Source organism: Capricornis sumatraensis, chromosome X, assembly GCF_032405125.1.
Source record: "Capricornis sumatraensis isolate serow.1 chromosome X, serow.2, whole genome shotgun sequence".
Classification (NCBI taxonomy): Eukaryota; Metazoa; Chordata; class Mammalia; order Artiodactyla; family Bovidae; genus Capricornis; species Capricornis sumatraensis.
Genome location: NC_091092.1, coordinates 14,035,085 through 14,053,904, shown reverse-complemented (window position 1 = coordinate 14,053,904; position 18,820 = coordinate 14,035,085). Strand labels below are relative to the sequence as shown.

Here is an 18,820-nt window from a genome sequence, read left to right as displayed (position 1 = left end):
ATCCTCCCACAATAAAAACTTTCAATAAAGTGTATACAGAGAAACATACCTCAATATAATAAAGGCTATGTGTGACAAACCCAAAGCAAACATCATACTCCATGGTGAAAGGTTAAAAGCTTTCTAAGATTAAGAACAAGAAAAGGGTGCCCACTGTCACTACTACTATTTAACAAAGTACCATACATCCGGGCCAGAGAAACTAAGCAAGAAAAACAAATGAGATATAACTACACACTTGTTAGAATGGCTTTTATCAAAAGACAAGAGTTAAGTCTTGGCAAGAATATGGAAAAAAAGAGAGCACAAGCACAGTTTGTGATGATGCAAATTGGTGCTGCACTATGGAAAACATGTATGAAGGTTCCTCAAAAAAATTAAAACTAGAACTACCACTTGGGGACTTCCCTGATGGTACAGTGGTTAAGAATCTGCCTGTCTCAATATAATATAGGAAGGGGACACGGGTTTGATCCCTGGTCCGAGAAGACTCTGCATGCTGCAGAGCAACTACTGAGCCTGTCCTCTAGAGCCTTTTCTCAGTATATATTCAAAGGAAATGACGTCACTATCTTCAGTTGATAACTGCACCCCTTATGTTCACTGCAGCATTGTTCACAAAAGCTAAGACAAACCTAACTGTTGATAGATTAATCAACAAAGAAAATGTGGCATACAGATAAACAAAAAATTATTATTCAGCCATAAAAAGGAAGTTTTGCAATGTGCAACAATATTGACAGACATTAAGGGCACTACACTAAGTGAAATAAATCGGACAGAGAAAGACAAATACTGTATGATCTCACTTATATGTGGAATCTAAAATAGCCAGCTTTACAGAAGCAGAGTAGAATGGGGGTTTGCAGGGGCTAGGAAAGGGGAAAATGAAGAGATGTTGGTTAATGTGTACATACTTCTAGTTTATATGAGAAATAAACTCTAGGAATCTAATGTACAGCATGATGACTATAGTTATTGATAATGTATATCTGAAAGTTGCTATGAGAGTAGAATTTAAATGTTTTCACTATAACTACAAAATTGTAATTACATGAGTGGGTGGTAAGTGAAAGAACTTTACTGTGGTAATCATTTAATTGATATATAAATTGTATAAGTTTGAGATGTATGATGTGATGATTTGATACACAGATATATTAAGGCCCATTTTAATATATCTGTGTATCGAATCATCACATCATATATCTCTTACACAATTTGTCAATTACCACAATAAATCTGGAGGGGAGCGGGGAAAGAACCTAGCAGTTCCTTACATAAATAGTTGAAGTTTAACAAGTATCTGTTGAATTTTTTTTTAATTTAAAAAACGAGATATCAAACCACAAAAAGATATGAAGGAACCATAAATGCATACTGCCAAGGAGTCACTCTGAAAAGAATACATATGTTGTATAAAATTTTGGAAAAGGCAACCCCTCATTCATAAAACTAGGATCACGGTAGCTGGTCCCATCACTTCATGGCAAATAGATGGGGAAACAATAGAAAGAGTGAAAGACTTTATTTTCTTGGGCCCCAGAATCACAGTGGATGGTGACTGCAGCATGAAATTAAAAGACACTTGCTCTTTGGAAGAAAAGCTATGACAAACCTAGACAGCATATTAAAAAGGAGAGACAATACTTTGCTGACAAAAGTTCATATGGTCAAAGCTATGGTTTTTCCAGTAGTCATGTATGGATGTGAGAGTTGGACCATAAAGAAGGCTGAGTGCCAACGAATGCTTTCAAACTGTGGTGCTGGATAAGACTCGAGAGTCCCTCAGACTGCAAGAGATCAAACCAGTCAATCCTAACAGAAATCAGCCCTGAATATTCATTGGAAGGATTGATGCTGAAGCTGAAGCTCCAATACTTTGGCCACCTGATGCAAAGAGCCAACTCATGAGAAGAGACCCTGATGCTGGGAAAGATTGAAGGCAGGAGGAGAAAGGGCCAACAAATGAGAAGGTTGGATGGCACTCAGTGGACATCCGTTTGAGCAAGCCCCAGGAGATGGTGAAGGACAGGGAAGCCTGGCGTGCTGCAGCCCATGGGGTCCGAGTGTTGGACACGACTAAGCGACTGAACACACAACACAGAAGGGTTGAAAGTTAAAGAGGATTCAGGGAAAGTTTAAAAGGAGTATTGAAAACAACGTCTGAGTATAAGGGTAGGACAGAAGAATCTTAGAAAGGGAAAAAAAAACAATTATTAGTGAGTATATGTCCTGTGTTACAACACTTTCTTTTTTAAAAAAGCTTGTTTTGACAAGTATGGATTTGACTCTACGATCTCATGGACTACAGCTGGCCAGGCTCCTCTGTCCATGGCATTTGCCAAGCAAGAATACTGGAGTGGGTTGCCATCTCCCTCTCTACTTGACAAGTATACTTTACTATTAATGCTAAATTTTGATGTTCTAATTAGAGATTATGTTTTTCCAAAACCAACTCAAAAAGTCGTGGTTGTAGTCTGGATCTCAAAGTAAAGTGCATTCTCTTAATTTAGGACATATGACTGAGACTCCAGCTTATCTATTAGTTGTATATCTAAACTATAGTAAAAGTAGCCAAGAAGGAAAATAAAAATAACCCTTATAAAATGCCAAATATCAACATATAAAACAGACAGCAAGTGTGCTGCTTCTCTCCATCATTACCTTTTAAGTATTCACAAAAGTCACATTAACATACTGCTGCTGCTCAGCTGCTTCAGTTGTGTCCAACTCTTAGTAACCCTGTGGACTATAGCCTGCCAGGCTCCTCTGTCCATGGGATTCTCCAGCCAAGAATACAGGAGTGGGTTGCCATTCCCTTCTCCAGGGGATCTTCCCGACCCAGGGATTGAACCTGCATCTCGTATTTCATATTTACCTTCAAAGATGTTTGTTTAAAAATCAATTTAATATTTGGTTTGAAGAGCATAATAAAAAATTAGGAAGATAAGCTTAAATTTCTTAACTTTTATTTTTGTTCTGGCACTTTGAATGGGAGGATTTTACCCCAAGGCCATAACAATTCTATATATCCATATAGCTATATAGATATGTAGAATATGCTGTATATAAATATACACTCACACTTGTGATGATTATAAATTTGGCACTCTTCAGACATTTAGTGCCTGAGCAAAATCCAATCACATGAAGAAGCAACGTAGGTTGCTGACTTTATAAAGGGTATTCTTAGACTGGTTTGGTTTTTGGTATCTGCTATTGACTTTAGAAATAGCATATGGCTTCTAAAAGTGAAGAAAAGGCAGAGGAAAGATAAATATTTCTGTATGTGTAACTTTAACTTTTCCACAATTAGATTTAAATTAAAATATCTCATTAAACTCAGTATAATAATGACTGGGGGTCACAGTTGATCTGTAAATTCAAAAACTACAACAAAAATACGAAGAAATACTTCCCTTAGATATCACAAGCTTATCTTAAAATATGCTCCTGTACATTGTTGTTGTTCAGTCACTCCGTCATGTCTGACTCTTAGAAACCCCATGGTCTGCAGCACACCAGGCTTCCCTGTCTTCACTATCTCCCGGAGGTTGCTCAAACTCATGACCATTGAGTTGGTGATGCCATCCAACATCTCGTCCTCTGTTGCCCCCTTCTCCTCCTGCCTTCTATCTTTCCCAGCTTCAGGGTCTTTTCTAATGAGTTGGCTCTTCACACAAGGTGGCCAAAGTATTGGAGCTTCAGCTCAGCATCAGTCCTTCTAATGAATATATTCAGGATTGATTTCTTTAGAATTGACTGGTTTGACTGTACATTGTACATAACTTTAAATTAGTGTTAATTTTATTTTTAATAAAACTTCTGATTTCCTAATGTTGAAATTCCAATCCCAAAGAAGAGTAATGCCAAAGAATGTTTTCAAATTATTACACAACTGCTCTCATTTCACATGACAGCAAGATAATGCTCAAAATCTTTCAAGCTAGGCTTCAACAGTATGTGAACCAAGGACTCCCAGATGTACAAGCTGTATTTAGAAAAGGCAGAGGAACCAGAGATCAAATTGCCAATATCCATTGGATCACAGAAAAAGGAAGGGAATTCCAGAAAAATATCTACTTCTGCTTCATTGACTATGCTAAAGCCTTTGACTTTGTGGATCACAACAAAGTGTGGGAAATTCTTCAAGAGATGGGAATACCAGAACACCTTACCTCTGCTTCCTGAGAAAACTGTATGCAGGTCAAGAAGCAACAGTTAGAACTAGACGTAAAGCAACAGACTGGTTCCAAATTGTGAAAGGAGTACGTCAAGCCTGTATTGTCATCCTGCTTATTTAACTTATATGCAGAGTACATCACACAAAATGCCAGGCTGGATGAATCACAAGCCTGGAATCAAGATTGCCTGCAGAAATATCAACAACCTCTGATATGCAGATAATACTAATAGCAGAAGGCAAAGAGCAACTAAAGAGCCTCTTGCTGAGGGTGAAAGAGGATAGTGCAAAAGCTGGCTTAAAATTCAACGTTCAAAAGCAAGATCATGGCATCCGGTCCTATCACTTCATGGCAAATAAATGGGGAAACAATGAAAACAGTGACAGACTTCATTTTCTTGGGCTCCAAAATCACTGCGGATGGTGACTGCAGCCATGAAATTAAGAAGCTTATTCCTGGAAGAAAAGCTATGACCAACCTAGACAGCATATCAAAAAGCAGAGACAACATTTTCCCAACAAAGGTCCGTATAGTCAAAGCTATGGTTTTCCCAGTAGTAATATACAGATTTGAGAGTTGGACCATAAAGAAGGCTGAGCGTCGAAGAATTGATGCTTTTGAATTGTGGTGCTGGAGAAGGCTCCTGAGACAGCAAGGAGATCAAACCAGTCAATCCTAAAGAAAATCAACCCTGATTATTCATTGAAGGATTGATACTGAAGCTCCAATACTTTGGCCACCTGGTGCGAAGAGCCGACTCATTAGAAAAGACCCTGAAGCTGGGAAAGATTTAAGGCAGGAGAAGCGGATGACAGAGGATGAGATGGTTGGATGGCATTCAATGGAAATGAGTTTAAGCAAACCCTGAAAGATAATGAAGGACAGGGAAGCCTAACATGCTGCATTCCATGTGGTCACAAAGAGTCAGACATGACTTAGCAGATGAACAACAAGAAATGTTGAAATAAAGCTACTCCACACAGCTTAAGCATCTCTAATTTACATTATAGCTACAGAAAATATATTACTTTATTCTGACAAGGCAAAGAAAACATCAGTTGTGTGGGTTAGATTATTCTTTTTTAAGAAATTATTTATTTTTGGCTGTGGTGTGTCTTCATTGCTGCATGGACTTTTCTCTAGTTGCAGTGCTTGGGCTTCTCATTACAGTGGTTTCTCCTGTTGCAGAGCATGGGTTCTAGAGCTCCCAGGCTCTAGAGCACAGGCTCAAAAGTCATGGAGCTCAGGCTTAGTTGCTCCACAGCATGTGGGATCTTCCTGGATCAGGGATTGAACCCTTGTCTCCTGCATTGGCAGGCAGATTCTTTACCACTGAGCCACCAGGGAAGCCCTAAAGTATTATTCTTCTCTGCATTATCATGGAGGATAAGGAAGCTGTTAGATAGGGTTGGTTATGAAAACTAATGAAACAAGTATATTTATAAACACTTCAATAATCTGTAGATTTTGCCCTTTTAAACATTCCAATGCATAGCTCAATTTCTACCTCTTCTTGACATTCTATAGTTCCTATGATCCACTTACAATGTAGTTGCAAAGCATCAAGTAAAGGATCTTTAGCAGTACTTTCCCTCTTAAGTCACTTTGCTTAAAACTAACCTAAAAGGGCCCATTTTTCTTTCACTTATTATAGTTCTGAAAAATTATCATATCTTGTAATACTTCTTGAGTATACATATTAATAAAAAATAAAAGATTAATGTGTTTTCTAAGCATTTGATTGGAAAATTTCAAAACCTGTGTATGTACCTGGATTTTAACTTAACAAAATGTGGAGAATTTTAATTGACATATTTAAAAATTTAGACAGAACTGATACTTATCCATACTCCCAGTTGTTTCTGGGAGCATTTGTTCTTTGTTTCACAATTTTATATACTCATGGGAAAAATTTCCTAGTCCTTCCTGTATTCATATTTAGATTTGTTGATTTAGACTTCCTTGAAATTTAGAATGAAAAGTCTTGTTGTTTGTGTATAATTTTTTAATATAATTTTTTCTTTTTCAGTATGCTAGGTGTAGCTATAAAATAACTACAATGTCTGTCATTTAGAAATCAAATGGAACCAGCTCCTCTTTAAAAAGCTCTCTTTACTATTTTTAAAAATATAGTATAAAAATAAAGCTAGACATATACAGATTATAGTAAACAAGTTAATATTCCTCCTCATTTTGAAGATAAAAATCTTAAGTGAAAATAGAATGTTATGTCAATTAAAAAAAAACAAATTTCCAAGCAAGCCAGTTTACTAACTGGTATTTTGTACATATCTTTGTTAAAACCTTTAAAAATGGCTAAGAGAAACTAGAAAACCTTAGAACTTTGACATACATCTGAAAAGACGGCAAACTCATTTTGAAACAAAATCCTTTCTTGACAATTGAGCATATCCAACTATTAAGATGCATCTGAGAATTTTCAAGGGAAAAAAATTCCAGGTATTCGGGTTTAAGAGAAACAGATAAATTGACGAAAACAAAAAGATAAGCGGAACATTACATCCAACACAGAGACTGAATCTGAAATGGACTTAGGACTGAAAAACAAAAGTGAGATAAGCAAGAATATGTGAGCAAGACTGATCAGTTTACTTATGTCCTCACATCAAACTGTTATATACTGTGGGTATATATATTTGACAAGAATGAAAGATTAGCAAGTTGGAGCACAAAAACTCTTAATGGCCAACATGAAGGTTCTGTGTCTGGAATAGAGATTGTTGTTGTTCTGTCGCTAAGTCATGTCCAACTCTTAAACTGAAATATATAAATATTTTTAAATTATATGCTTTCACTGCACTTTTCTCTTATCAAGTAGAGAGTCAGTCTTGTTAATTCTGCATTCGAATTGACTTAGCATAATATTTTCAGTCTCTGCTCTAGGGGAAGAAATAAAAGCCTCTATAATCCAATCCAAGTAAAATAATATAGCCAGTGAAGCCAATGTTGATTTTTTCTTTAAATTTTTAATAAAAATCAAAGTAGTTGTAATGTAATGTTTTATCAATCTATTAAAATATGAGATTGAAAAAGAAAAATTAATTTGAATTGAAACTACATTCTATAAAAGACAAACATCAAAATCAGGCTTTTAATTATGTTTTGCCAAGAATATTTGCTTTGTCTAATATTTTACAAGTAAATAGATATGTCACTAGTTTGCTTTGGCCCAGATTGTATAAATAAGGCTCACCTGCTTGACGTTAAATAAAAAGATTATCAGACCATCTCCCTACAGCAATAAGAGTCCTTTTTTAATGCCCCATTGAATTCTCATAGTTTGAGTTGTTAAAAGCCATGTTATGCAAAAGTACAAGGTATGTATATATGATTAAACAACAAATATAGTCAAGAAAAATAAGATAATTTTTTAAAAGTCTGAATTCCTAAAAAGTGATAACGTCCCTAATTTTCACTTCTGTTTTATGATGTGACTTAGAGAATACAATTTCTTTGGTATTCATCTTATATAAACTAAACAGAAGAATAATAGGAAAGGTACTGTGAGTTCATTTAAAGAGGGGACCACACAAACATAAATCTTTTTTTCAAAATGATTTGATTGGTGTATAATTACCTCTGTGCTAATATCGTGATATTGAGTTGAAGTTGCCCCACACTTGAGCCTGAGTTTTGCCACCAATTGCTCAAATTCTTTTACTTCACTGAAGCGAAAAGCTGTTTTTCCTTTGACGCTAATGATGACAGATTTGCTGGAATCATTTGTCTTATCTATAGCTAAGACCTGGGGGATGAAAACATAAGTGAATCACTTTTTTTCTCATTTTTGACAAGGTCAGGCAAAATGGCTTAGCTTATTATTATCTGTTTTTTGTGGCAACAAGTTTTGGTCTGTGGTAGGACTTAGTAAGGAATAGACTGGGTACTAGTAGTATCACTGATACAAGCAATCTCAGCGCAAGTTATTTCACTTCTTTAGGAAAAGGTTAACATGTAACCTTTAAAAATGACAAATGTAAAAATTCAATACCGCAATACTGATAACTGATTTTTGACTTATAGAAAAGCTATCAATTCTATTCTTTCTGACCATGTATATATATCAAATGTGATAGTGTAAGTTTTGGTATTCATGTCATAAATGTCTGAGTGATTACACTCCATGTTGCATCACCCCAAACCCTTATGTTGTACATAAACTTTTAGTTGTTTTCATTTTCAATAAGAGCTATAAGGTTCTTATCCTAGTACTCGTATCCTTAGGAATGGTACTCTTATCCTGGAGAATATTATGGAACTTAAAAAAGATTATTTAAAAATTACTAAAAAGATGTTGCACATTGTTTTTAATAATTTACAAAATTAAAGGGCATTTTACTCTGTGGATGATAACATTTTTGAACTAAAAACTGATAATACAACTAAACTTACTTTACCTCTCGTAATGGAATGATTACACTACACAGATTGCCATCGTGGCTAGCAAAGCAGATATAGTTTTCCGATATGCACATTTTTCCATGAGTGTTGAAGTGGCTGAATGGTACCCATAAGAAACATTCATGTACTTCTTTCAAAGTCTCTTCTTTGGGCAGCCTAAAAAAAGCATTAAATTGCTCACTGTGGGCTCGGTTTTCCAGACCTCTATAGGAAAGAAAAAAAGAAGGGGCTCAAATGATGCCTTCTAAAGTGTACACATGTCTACACTGATTAAGTACACTGTAAAACAGAACGATTAAACACTACATGTTATGCTCTTCAACAAATTATGGAATGGAAGAAACACATTGATTCCTAATCAATTTGTTTGTTCTCTTTTCCAGTTTTGTATTATTAGATTCCAATGCACAATGGTTAGAGATGATGTAGGTCTTCAAACCATCTGTTAAAGGGTGATTTGCTAGGAGACTATTCTATTATTATATTCATATGTGAATATGGCTAAAACCAATCTTGGAAGACAATAATTTTTACACTTGGTTATCAGGAAAATCAAGAGAGTTACCCAGTTCAAACAAAATGATGAAAGTTTACGGTATCAAAATTTAGATGGGAAGACTAGAACATAAAAATAACATTAAAATCAAATGAAGCAAAAATCTAAATGAATGTTTAAAAATTCAAAGTAGAGACACAATAAAACAACAGTGCTTGCACAGTTTTGGGCACAGGATGGGTGTCAATAAATACAGATGACTTGTTAACTGACATATAAATATATAAATAAAAAACAATTGCTTAAAATAGCACAATTTTTCTAGAGGCATTAAACACTTGTGCTAAGCAGCAAAGCCATCTGGGGTAGTGAGTAAATTATGCAAGTTCTAATTCTAAGCCAAAAAAGTTAAAACTAAATTTATCCTTCCAGCATATACTGTTTGAGTATGTGGCAGTTCACCATGTCTTTTAAAAATAATTCTGATAAATATGAACAGAGACTCACAATTTTTACCTCACTTAAATTGCAATTTGGTGGGTTTTTCCACTATTATTGAAAAACATAAGATCTTTTTATATGAATGAAAAGATGTCTGTGATATATTATTTTAAGAGGAGAAGTAGACTGTAGCATAATATGTGATGTTTAATCCCATTCATGCTTTTGGCAAATATTTTTTAATTCATGCATTAAAAGGTCTGGAAGGATATACACTGAATTTAGCTACTATAATACATATTTGTAAAAACAGTAAACCAAAGCAATAGATATTCCATTTTTAAAATGTCATTTGGAGACGAAGTCTAAATAATCTATTTTTTTAATGTACTAGGGAAAAGGATTTAGATATATATGATTGTCAATGCATGTGCTTAGTCACTTCAGTCATGTCCGATTCTCTGTCACACGATGGACTACCAGCCCACCATGCTCCTCTGTCCACGGGATTTTCCCAGCAAGAATACTGGAGTGGGTTGCTATTTCCTCCTCCAGGGGATCTTCCAGACCCAGGGATCAAACCCACATGTCTCCTGCATTGAAGGTAGATTCTTTACGCTGAGTTGCTGGGGAAGCCCTAATTTTCAATAGGTTCTTTTAAACATGCACATAGACAAAAATGAATCTACTATACCTCATTTAAATACAGACTTGGTAATGAATAACTTATTTATAAGTGGCCTTTTAGGATATTTTAAGGGAAATAAAATAGCTAAAATGTTTATGCTTAGGGTGGCTAATCAAAACAACCTATATCAACATGCTTCACTATAACATAACATAAATTATATTCTTAATCCTTATGGAGTTCTACTGATAAATCATGCACACTGGGACCTAATTTTGATAGTAAGGTGTAAAACAAATTCACCTTGCTGATCTATTTCCAGAAAAGTAAGAAGGCTCACAAAGGGAACCCTTATGTATATAGATTTTAGGAATGGTTTAAGAATAGGTAAGAGGAACAACTGTACCTAGGTTAGGGCTATGTAACACACAGCATCCAGGTTACTAGTTCTGGTCTATCCACAGGACTGCAGCTTAGCTTTCTCTTATTTACACTTTCCCATACAGTCTATACCCTCATCCTTCTTGCCAGAAGCGGTTCTCACTAGCTATTTCTGGATTCTCTCCCCTTTGGCACACTCATTTCAGTCAACTGTTCTGAGTGTTGAGCAGGATGAAAGGGCTCTGGTCGGTTTCAGCAAACCAAATATAGCGGCAAACAGCTATAAGACAGATACTTCTGATGCAGGCACTAATAATGGTAACTATTTATCTAGTGCTTAATATTTTACAAAGTGCTTTCACAAGTTACACTGCTCATTCCTCACAAGTGCTCTCTGAGGTACAAACAACAGATGAGAAAACTGAGGTCCTGAGAGGTTACAACTTTTCTTCCCAGGGTTGCTCTAATCTTATTCTAAAACTCATGTTCCATTGATTCTACTAACTTATCCTTATACTAAAATGTGAAACTCTCAGGGGGAGAGAGTTGGGAGAGGGAAAAATTGGGAGTTTGGGATTAGTAGATGCAAGCTATTACATACAGGATGGATAAACAAGATCATTCTGTATAGCACAGGGAACTATATTCAATATCCTCTGATAAACCATAAAGGAAAAGAATATGAAAAAGAATATATGTATAGCCAACTGAGTCACTTTGCTATATAGCAGAAATTAACACAACATTGTAAATCAACTATATGTCAATAAAATTTTGTAAACAAAGAAAAAATGAACCTACCTATAAAATGTGTTTAAAAATGAACAATACATTTAACAATTTCAGCCTTAAATCTATCTAGGCTACTCCTCAGGCTAACCATGCACACAAAAACTTCTGTTTCTAAAAACACTCCAGAGCAAATCCTACTGAGATCTTAAGAAATAATTTTCAAATCTAACTTCTATTACTTCTTAACATTAAATTTCTCAGAGAGGATACTATTTGTGAAATGCAAATGAATAAACTTTAAAAACTCACACATCAATGATTACTCCAAAGAAAAACTATCACATAACATAGAATAGTTAACTTTTTAAAAATTAATTTATTTAATTGGAGGCTAATTACTTTACAATATTGTGGTGGTTTTTGCCATACATTGACATGACTCAGCCACGGGGGTACGTGCGTCCCTCATCCCAAATCCCCCTCCCACCTCCCACCTCCCTCCACATCCCATCCCTCTGGGTTGTCCCAGTGTACCGGCTCTGAGTGCCCTGTTTCATGCATCAAACTTGGACTGGTCATCTATTTCACATATGGCAATATACATGTTTCAATGCTATTCTCTCAAATCATCCCATCCTCACCTTTTCCCACAAAGTCCAAAAGTCTGTTTATATCTGTGTCTCTTTTTCTGTCTCACGTATATGGTTGTTGTTACCATCTTTCTAAATTCCATATATATGCATTAATATACTGCATTGGTGTTTTTGTTTCTGACTTACTTCACTCTGTATAATAGGTTCCAGTTGCATCCACCTCATTAGAACTGACTCAAATGTGTCCTTTTTAATAGCTGAGTAATATTCCATTGTGTATATGTATCAGAACTTTTTTATCCATTCGTCTTTTAATGTTATTCAATGCCACCGTTCTTTGGTCAAACAATACTTTAAAAAATAAATATTAATTAAGCTTTGAATACCTTTTAGTGATTTGTAGAGGATCATCAAGGACTGGGTCATTATCAAATGTTTCTTTATCAAAAATTCTTTTTATAGCATAGTTTGCCAGTTGTTCCATAAGAAGGTATGTTTGGTTAATATGCAAAAACATCGAAAAGTAGTGATTCTCCCCTTGGGAACACACATGAATACTCTCTGTCAGTATGACATTTGAAGTCTTTTCAAGTTTTGAGACTGCATCCCAGGAGATAATGAGTTTTACTGCAAATTAGAGTTATAAGTAGATATGATTAAGTTTCTCAATGTTGATTAATGTTTATCAATCAGGTCTTTCAAAACAAACAACAGTCACTTAAAAAATGCCATGAACAATTAAAATGCTTTTGAGTTCAAGATTAGTTTAAATTTTGAAGCATAACAATGAACATACAATAACTGATCTTAGGAACAGATATAATTCACCAGGGAAGTCCCTAATTTTAAATAATTTCTAATCTTTTTTCTGATTTGATATTTAAACCTGATATTAAATTTGGTATTTCAATTTATACAATTATATAACTATTGGTGTAAAAGCTATACATGTGCTATGAACAGTACTGCTTGATTCTTCTTTGTAGCTGTAGGACATTAGGTACTATGATTACTACACATATGTGTATTGCATGTTTAAAACAATTATTTAAATATAGATTGAAGTCAGATCACCATCATCGTTTAATATTCATTTGCTTCCCACAACAGGCAAGGCATCTATATACAATTCAAATGGTTCTTATGTTAAACAACCAGTCTTAAAAGTATTCTTCCCCAGATGAAGTGAACTTTTAAATGTATAGTTTAATTACCTTTAATATCTATTCTATTACTTTACATGCAACCTAATACCATCACAAAGTTGATAGGTAAGTTTGTAAATTCAAAGTCATAGTAAACAACAGAAACCACTTACTTTCTGATCCTAACAAAAAAGAATAGAAGCTCAGAAAATTGGTGCTAAGATATAGCCAACCTTGACAAGGAACTCGTCCTTTCCAATAACTGCACGAGTAATAGGTAACTAACTTTTCCTGCTCTGGCAAACCAAAACATTTTTCAAATTTCAAAAGGGCTTCTCGAAATTTTTCAGGATCGTCTTCTTTTGCAAAAGAATGTTTTCCCTCTTCAGCAATTAATCCCTAAAGGAGACAAAATAATTTCTGAAAATTAATAATTACCCATCAACACAAATATACCTCACATGTTTAAACAGTTCCTTGAATAAAACTGTGTATACACATATACACATACCTACATCTCTTACGACAGAAGTGAGCAGATCTTTAATTTTGTAATTCAATTTCTTTAAATTTGCAATTTTATAATTTAATCTTTTCCTAATGCCTCAAAAGAACCTACCAAAAATACAGGTGCTAAATATTATTTTGATTGAGTGAAGGGTTCTTTCAAAGAGATTCTGAAATGAAAATATCCCTAACTGCACTCACAAGGGCACCAAAGAATAACCACTATGTTTACAACTCTCTTTAGTTCTGATTCTGATATTTATATGTGTGCTTCTGCCAGTCCTGAAAGGTGCCAATAAAACAATGAGCTTCCATGCAACTTTCATCCTCAAATAAATGGGTCAAAGAGTTTAGTATTCCATCTATAAACTATATCCATGCCACTTACTCTTATCTTTCCTTGTACAAAATTAGTAATATCTTCATTTGAATCGAACACAGATAAGGTCTTCATGATATTTTCTTCTAACCACTCCCAATGTTTGGTTATTTCTTCTCTGTCGGCTCCTGATTAATAATAAAAGAGAAAGAGAGACTCAAAGAAAACTTTACACACACAAAAAAAACTGCTCTTGATATTTATAAGCTTAGTTTAAAAAGCTATAAAATAATATTTGCTCTTTTAAAAAATGATCATCATAAAGGAACAGGATACAATGCTTATTCTCCATGTCATCCTTAAATGTGAGTATGAACACTAGTTTTCATTATAAATAGAAAGAATAAAATATTTAATGAAAGTGGAGAAAAGTAAATACAACTCATGAGAAAGGATATAAAATTTTGAAAACAAGGTGCCAGTAACTGGTACCTATAGTAACCAGTTCTTTTAAGAGAATATATCGAGTGAGTGCTCAGTTGCTCAGGCGTATCTGACTCTTTGTGACCCCACGGACTGTAGCCCGCAGGCTCCTCTGTTCATGGGATTTTCCAGGCAAGAATACTGGAGTGGATTGCCATGCCCTCCTCCGGGGGATCTTCCCAACTCAGGGATCGAACCTGCATCTCCTGCAGCTCCTGCACTGCAGGCGGATTCTTAACTGCTGAGCCACCAGGGAAGCCATGATATATAGAGTATGTGTGTATTTGTTAGTCGCTCAGTCGTGTCTGACTCTTTGCGACCCCGTGGACTGTAGCCTGTCAGGCTCCTCTGTCCATGGGAATCTCTAGGCAGGAGTACTGGAGTGGATTGCCATTCCCTTCTACAGGGGATCTTCCCAATCAAGGGATTGAACCTGGGTTCCCCACATGGCAGGCGGATTCTTTACCATCTGTGCCACCAGGGAAGCCCAAATATATAGGGTACTAGAATATAAATATACATAATTTAATCTTTGGTCTTCAAATAATACAGTCTTCTAATAATACTGTATGACTGAAAACAGCATGTATATGACAATCCTATGCACACTGCATAAACATGGATCTCAACTGTGGCAACCCTCAGGAGTATGAAGCTTTCTCTCAGTCAACTCTTTCATTAAAAAGCCTAGTCAACTTACAGAAATTTTATGAAAGAGATTAGAAATCCTATAGCAAGGTTAAATCCTTGTGATCTGCTGAATCAAGGTGAGGTGGTTTACTGAGGGTCAGAGTACTTGCATTGACGGTCAGTATTATGCTTAACTCTGGGTTGCTTTGGTTTGAAGAACATTTTAATATCTATCAATTTTGCCCTATAACCAACATACATTTAAGATCTCCCCAGCACTGCAGATTATACAAATCTCACTCAAAAGAAATATTCTGACTTCTAAGTATGTTTTATGACATATGGAGAGTGATACACTAAAAAATGTATTGATGGCCTTCCCTGATGGTCTAGTGGTTGAGAATTCATCCACCTGCCAATTCAGGGAACATGGGTTCTATCATTGGTCCGGGAAGATACCACATACGGTGGAGCAACTAACCCCATACCTCACAACTACTGAGCACATGCACTGCAACTACTGAGACTGCGCACCTAGAGCCCGTGCTCCACAACAACAGAAGTCACCACAACGAAAAGTCTGCACTGCAATGAAGAGTAGCCCCTGCTCACCACAACTAGAGAAAGCCCATATGTAGCAACGAAGACCCAGTGGCAGCCAAAAATAAATAATTTTTTTAAAGTACTGACACTTCAAAACTGCCTATTTCCTACAGATCAGTTAGAACTGTATTCATGTTACTCAAGTCATCACACCATGCGTAATAACTTTCTTTAATGAACCACAAATAAAAGCCATGGGGAAATTTTAAGGCCTTTATTGTGGCCCTTTAGGTAAAAAGAAGCTTCACTAATAGGTAAGTACCATATTTCTGTGCATTTCCCAGGTGGCTCAGAGGTAAAGAATCTGCCTGCCAATGCAGGAGATGCAGGTTCAATTCCTAGGTCAGGAAGCGCTCCTGGAGGAGGGAATGGTAACCCACTCCCATATTCTTGCCTGGAGAATCCCATGGACAGAGGAGCCTGGCAGGCCACAGTCCATAGGGTCACAGAGAGTCAGACATGACTGAGCAACTGAACACGCATGCACTATTCCTGCATCAAGTTAATTTGGGAAGTAAGTTGTATGATCATCCTTTTTGTTTAAGAAATGAGGATATAATTTCTACCAACTCAACTTAGAGTTGAGGTTATAGACATCTCATGATATCAGCAAGTATAATATCTTCCATATTTAGTTTAAATGGTATTTAATTTGAAAGAGTCAAGAGAAGACATTCATCAGAAACACTAAAGGAAATTGAGAGGGAGATGCAAAAAACAAGCCACACAGTTTTAAAAATTAATTGTATGCTATATGTTCACACACATGAACTGTCCAGAAGTTCACATGCTTTTGTATTTTTTAAGTATATCTACTTTAAAAAGAGAGGGGGAGAAGAGAGAAAGAATCAGAAAAAGGCAACCTTTCAACATTAAAAAAAAAACCCATAAATCTCAGATTCTAATTTAGACCAACATTGTAATGGCATCATTAAATAAGTAACAACTATCACTGTATTTTTTCTTAAATTTTGAGTTGCTATGTTAAGAATCATCCTAATTCCTTTTCTACCACAATAGATACATGTGGAAGAATCTGAACCCCCTGAAGGACGCATTTGAACATATTCATGGATGAATATATTGCACTACGTGTAAATTATCCCTTCATATTTCAAGGATATGATGCTTTGTTCAGGTTTTCACGCTTATATTTTCTTAGAGATCAGCCTTTAAGTTTTGGGCTTGATTCTCCTCATCTGAATTATTAGAGATGAAACAAAGAACTTCATGGGGGAGGTTCTCATCTTCCTAGCAGTTGGGTTAAGCAGGAAAGGTGAGTTGAAGAAAGGAGTCAGATTAGCAGTAGCACTGATCAAAATGTGCTCAGAATCAGCACTGCCAGAACACATGCTTCAGGTCTCACATATGAATGGATTTTTAAAAAGTCTGTAATCTTTCTTAAATAGATATTTTTCTAGTCTCTCAAAGTAGAGCTGCACATTTACCTCAATTCTAAATCAAAACAACTGGGGAGATTCTATTCCCATATAGGTCATTACAAAGTACTGAGTAGAGTTCCCTGTGCTATACAGTAGGTCCTTATTAGTTATCTATTTTATAGTAGTGTGTATATGTCAATCCCAATCTCCTAATTTATCCTTCACCCTCCCATATACCTCATTTTTTCCTACATCTGTGACTCTATTTGTAAATCAACTATACTCCAATAAAAATTAATTTTTAAAAACTGGGGAGTATAAGTAAATTTAAATATTCAGTTTCTTAAGATCCTTATTTGTTTGAATTCTATGTTTTAAAATTCATACTCAAAAAAAAAAAGAAAAAAGAAAATAAAATTCATACTCACCACATGCAATTGACAGGTAAACTTGAGAATCTGGTGTCTGATGTAGGATGCGAAATGGAGCTACTTTTGCAGTAGAGTCTAAGACTGAATCAAGAGTCCCAACCAAAAGTCCTGTTGTAATAAAGAGACCATTGAAACAAGGATCTTACAAGAGATAAAATCAATATTGCTTCACACGACTAACAACCAATGGATTTTTTTTTAAATTTCTAACTCAAAGCTTCCTTACAGAGATTTTTCTTAAAGAAAAAAATACAATCGGGATGAAGAGATTATAGTGTTCCAATGTCAATAGTGCTTTAAAAAATTATCTTTCAATAAAATAAGTCAGATTCATTTGTCTAAACCTCATGATATATTTGCAGCACTTATTTACCTCCTTTACAAGGTTATGTATAGAGCAGATAAGAATGTAGATTCTAGTAACAGAGCTTTCCTAGGTTTGAATCCTAGTACTAACTTGTGTCAACTTGACCCAGTTGTACTTAGCTTTTCTTCATCCTCATTTGTAAAATAAGGGGGGGTAAAACTGGAGCCTACCACAAAAGGTTGTTGGAAAGATAAAATGAGTTATTATTACACATAAAACACTTAGCACAATGCTTAGCACATAGTAAAAGACTCAATGTTAGCAAATACTATAAGAAAAACAATGGATTTTAACAAGATAAAAATCTTGATTAATTAAAATGCTTAAAGGGGATTTTTTTCTTTTTAACATTTAATTCCTCAATTTCAAATTCACGGTTTTGATTATTTAGCTTCAATTTAATTATTTGATATTTCCTACTCCTCCTACAATAAGTTTCCTGTTTTCTTAATTTCTCCCATAAAGTCTACATAGCAAGTCTGGGCTTCCCCAGTGGCTCAGTGGTAAAAAATCCACCTGCCAGTGCAGGGGACTCCAGTTTTATCCCTGGTCCCGGAAGATTCCACGTGCCATAGAGCGTCTAAGCTCGTGAGACAACAATTAGGCCACTGCTCTAGAGCCAGAGAGCCACAACTACTGAGCCCATGTGCCCCAGAGTCTGTGCTCAGCAACAAAATAAGCCTGGGCACTGCAACTAGAAAGCAGCCTGGGCTCTCTGCAACTAGAGAAAAGGCCCACGCAAAGCAACAAAGATCCAATACAGCCAAAAATAAGTAAATCAATAAAAACTTAAAAAGTCTCTGCTAAGCAAGTCTTTTTTACCTAGAAATGTTAATGGAAATCTTGTAGCCCAGTGTGGCTAATCCAAATTCTGTTTTCTTCAAGACCCAATTCCCCTATGAAATCTTCATTGGCAACCCCAAGCAATTATGCCTTCCCTTGTCTCTGATTATACACAGCACTTAAAGTCTGTATGATACAACCCAGCATTCTGATTATTAGGTTAGTTATTACAACTACTTTCTAAGTACTTCATGTATATTAATTTTGTCTCCTTACCTAGATTATTAGTT

At 35.4% G+C, this 18,820-nt stretch overlaps 1 protein-coding gene across 1 annotated transcript in view; it reads right to left on the bottom strand.

The window, feature by feature from the left end:
* Positions 1 to 18,820, bottom strand: part of TBC1D8B (TBC1 domain family member 8B) — a 74,052-nt gene that overhangs the window by 37,317 nt on the left and 17,915 nt on the right. The window contains exons 2-7 of the mRNA XM_068961932.1: positions 17,378 to 17,488; positions 13,921 to 14,039; positions 13,199 to 13,424; positions 12,267 to 12,507; positions 8,606 to 8,813; positions 7,786 to 7,953 (exon numbers count right to left, since the gene is read on the bottom strand). Of these exons, the coding sequence (XP_068818033.1) occupies positions 7,786 to 7,953; positions 8,606 to 8,813; positions 12,267 to 12,507; positions 13,199 to 13,424; positions 13,921 to 14,039; positions 17,378 to 17,488 (1,073 nt within the window). The remainder of the gene's footprint in view (positions 1 to 7,785; positions 7,954 to 8,605; positions 8,814 to 12,266; positions 12,508 to 13,198; positions 13,425 to 13,920; positions 14,040 to 17,377; positions 17,489 to 18,820) is intronic.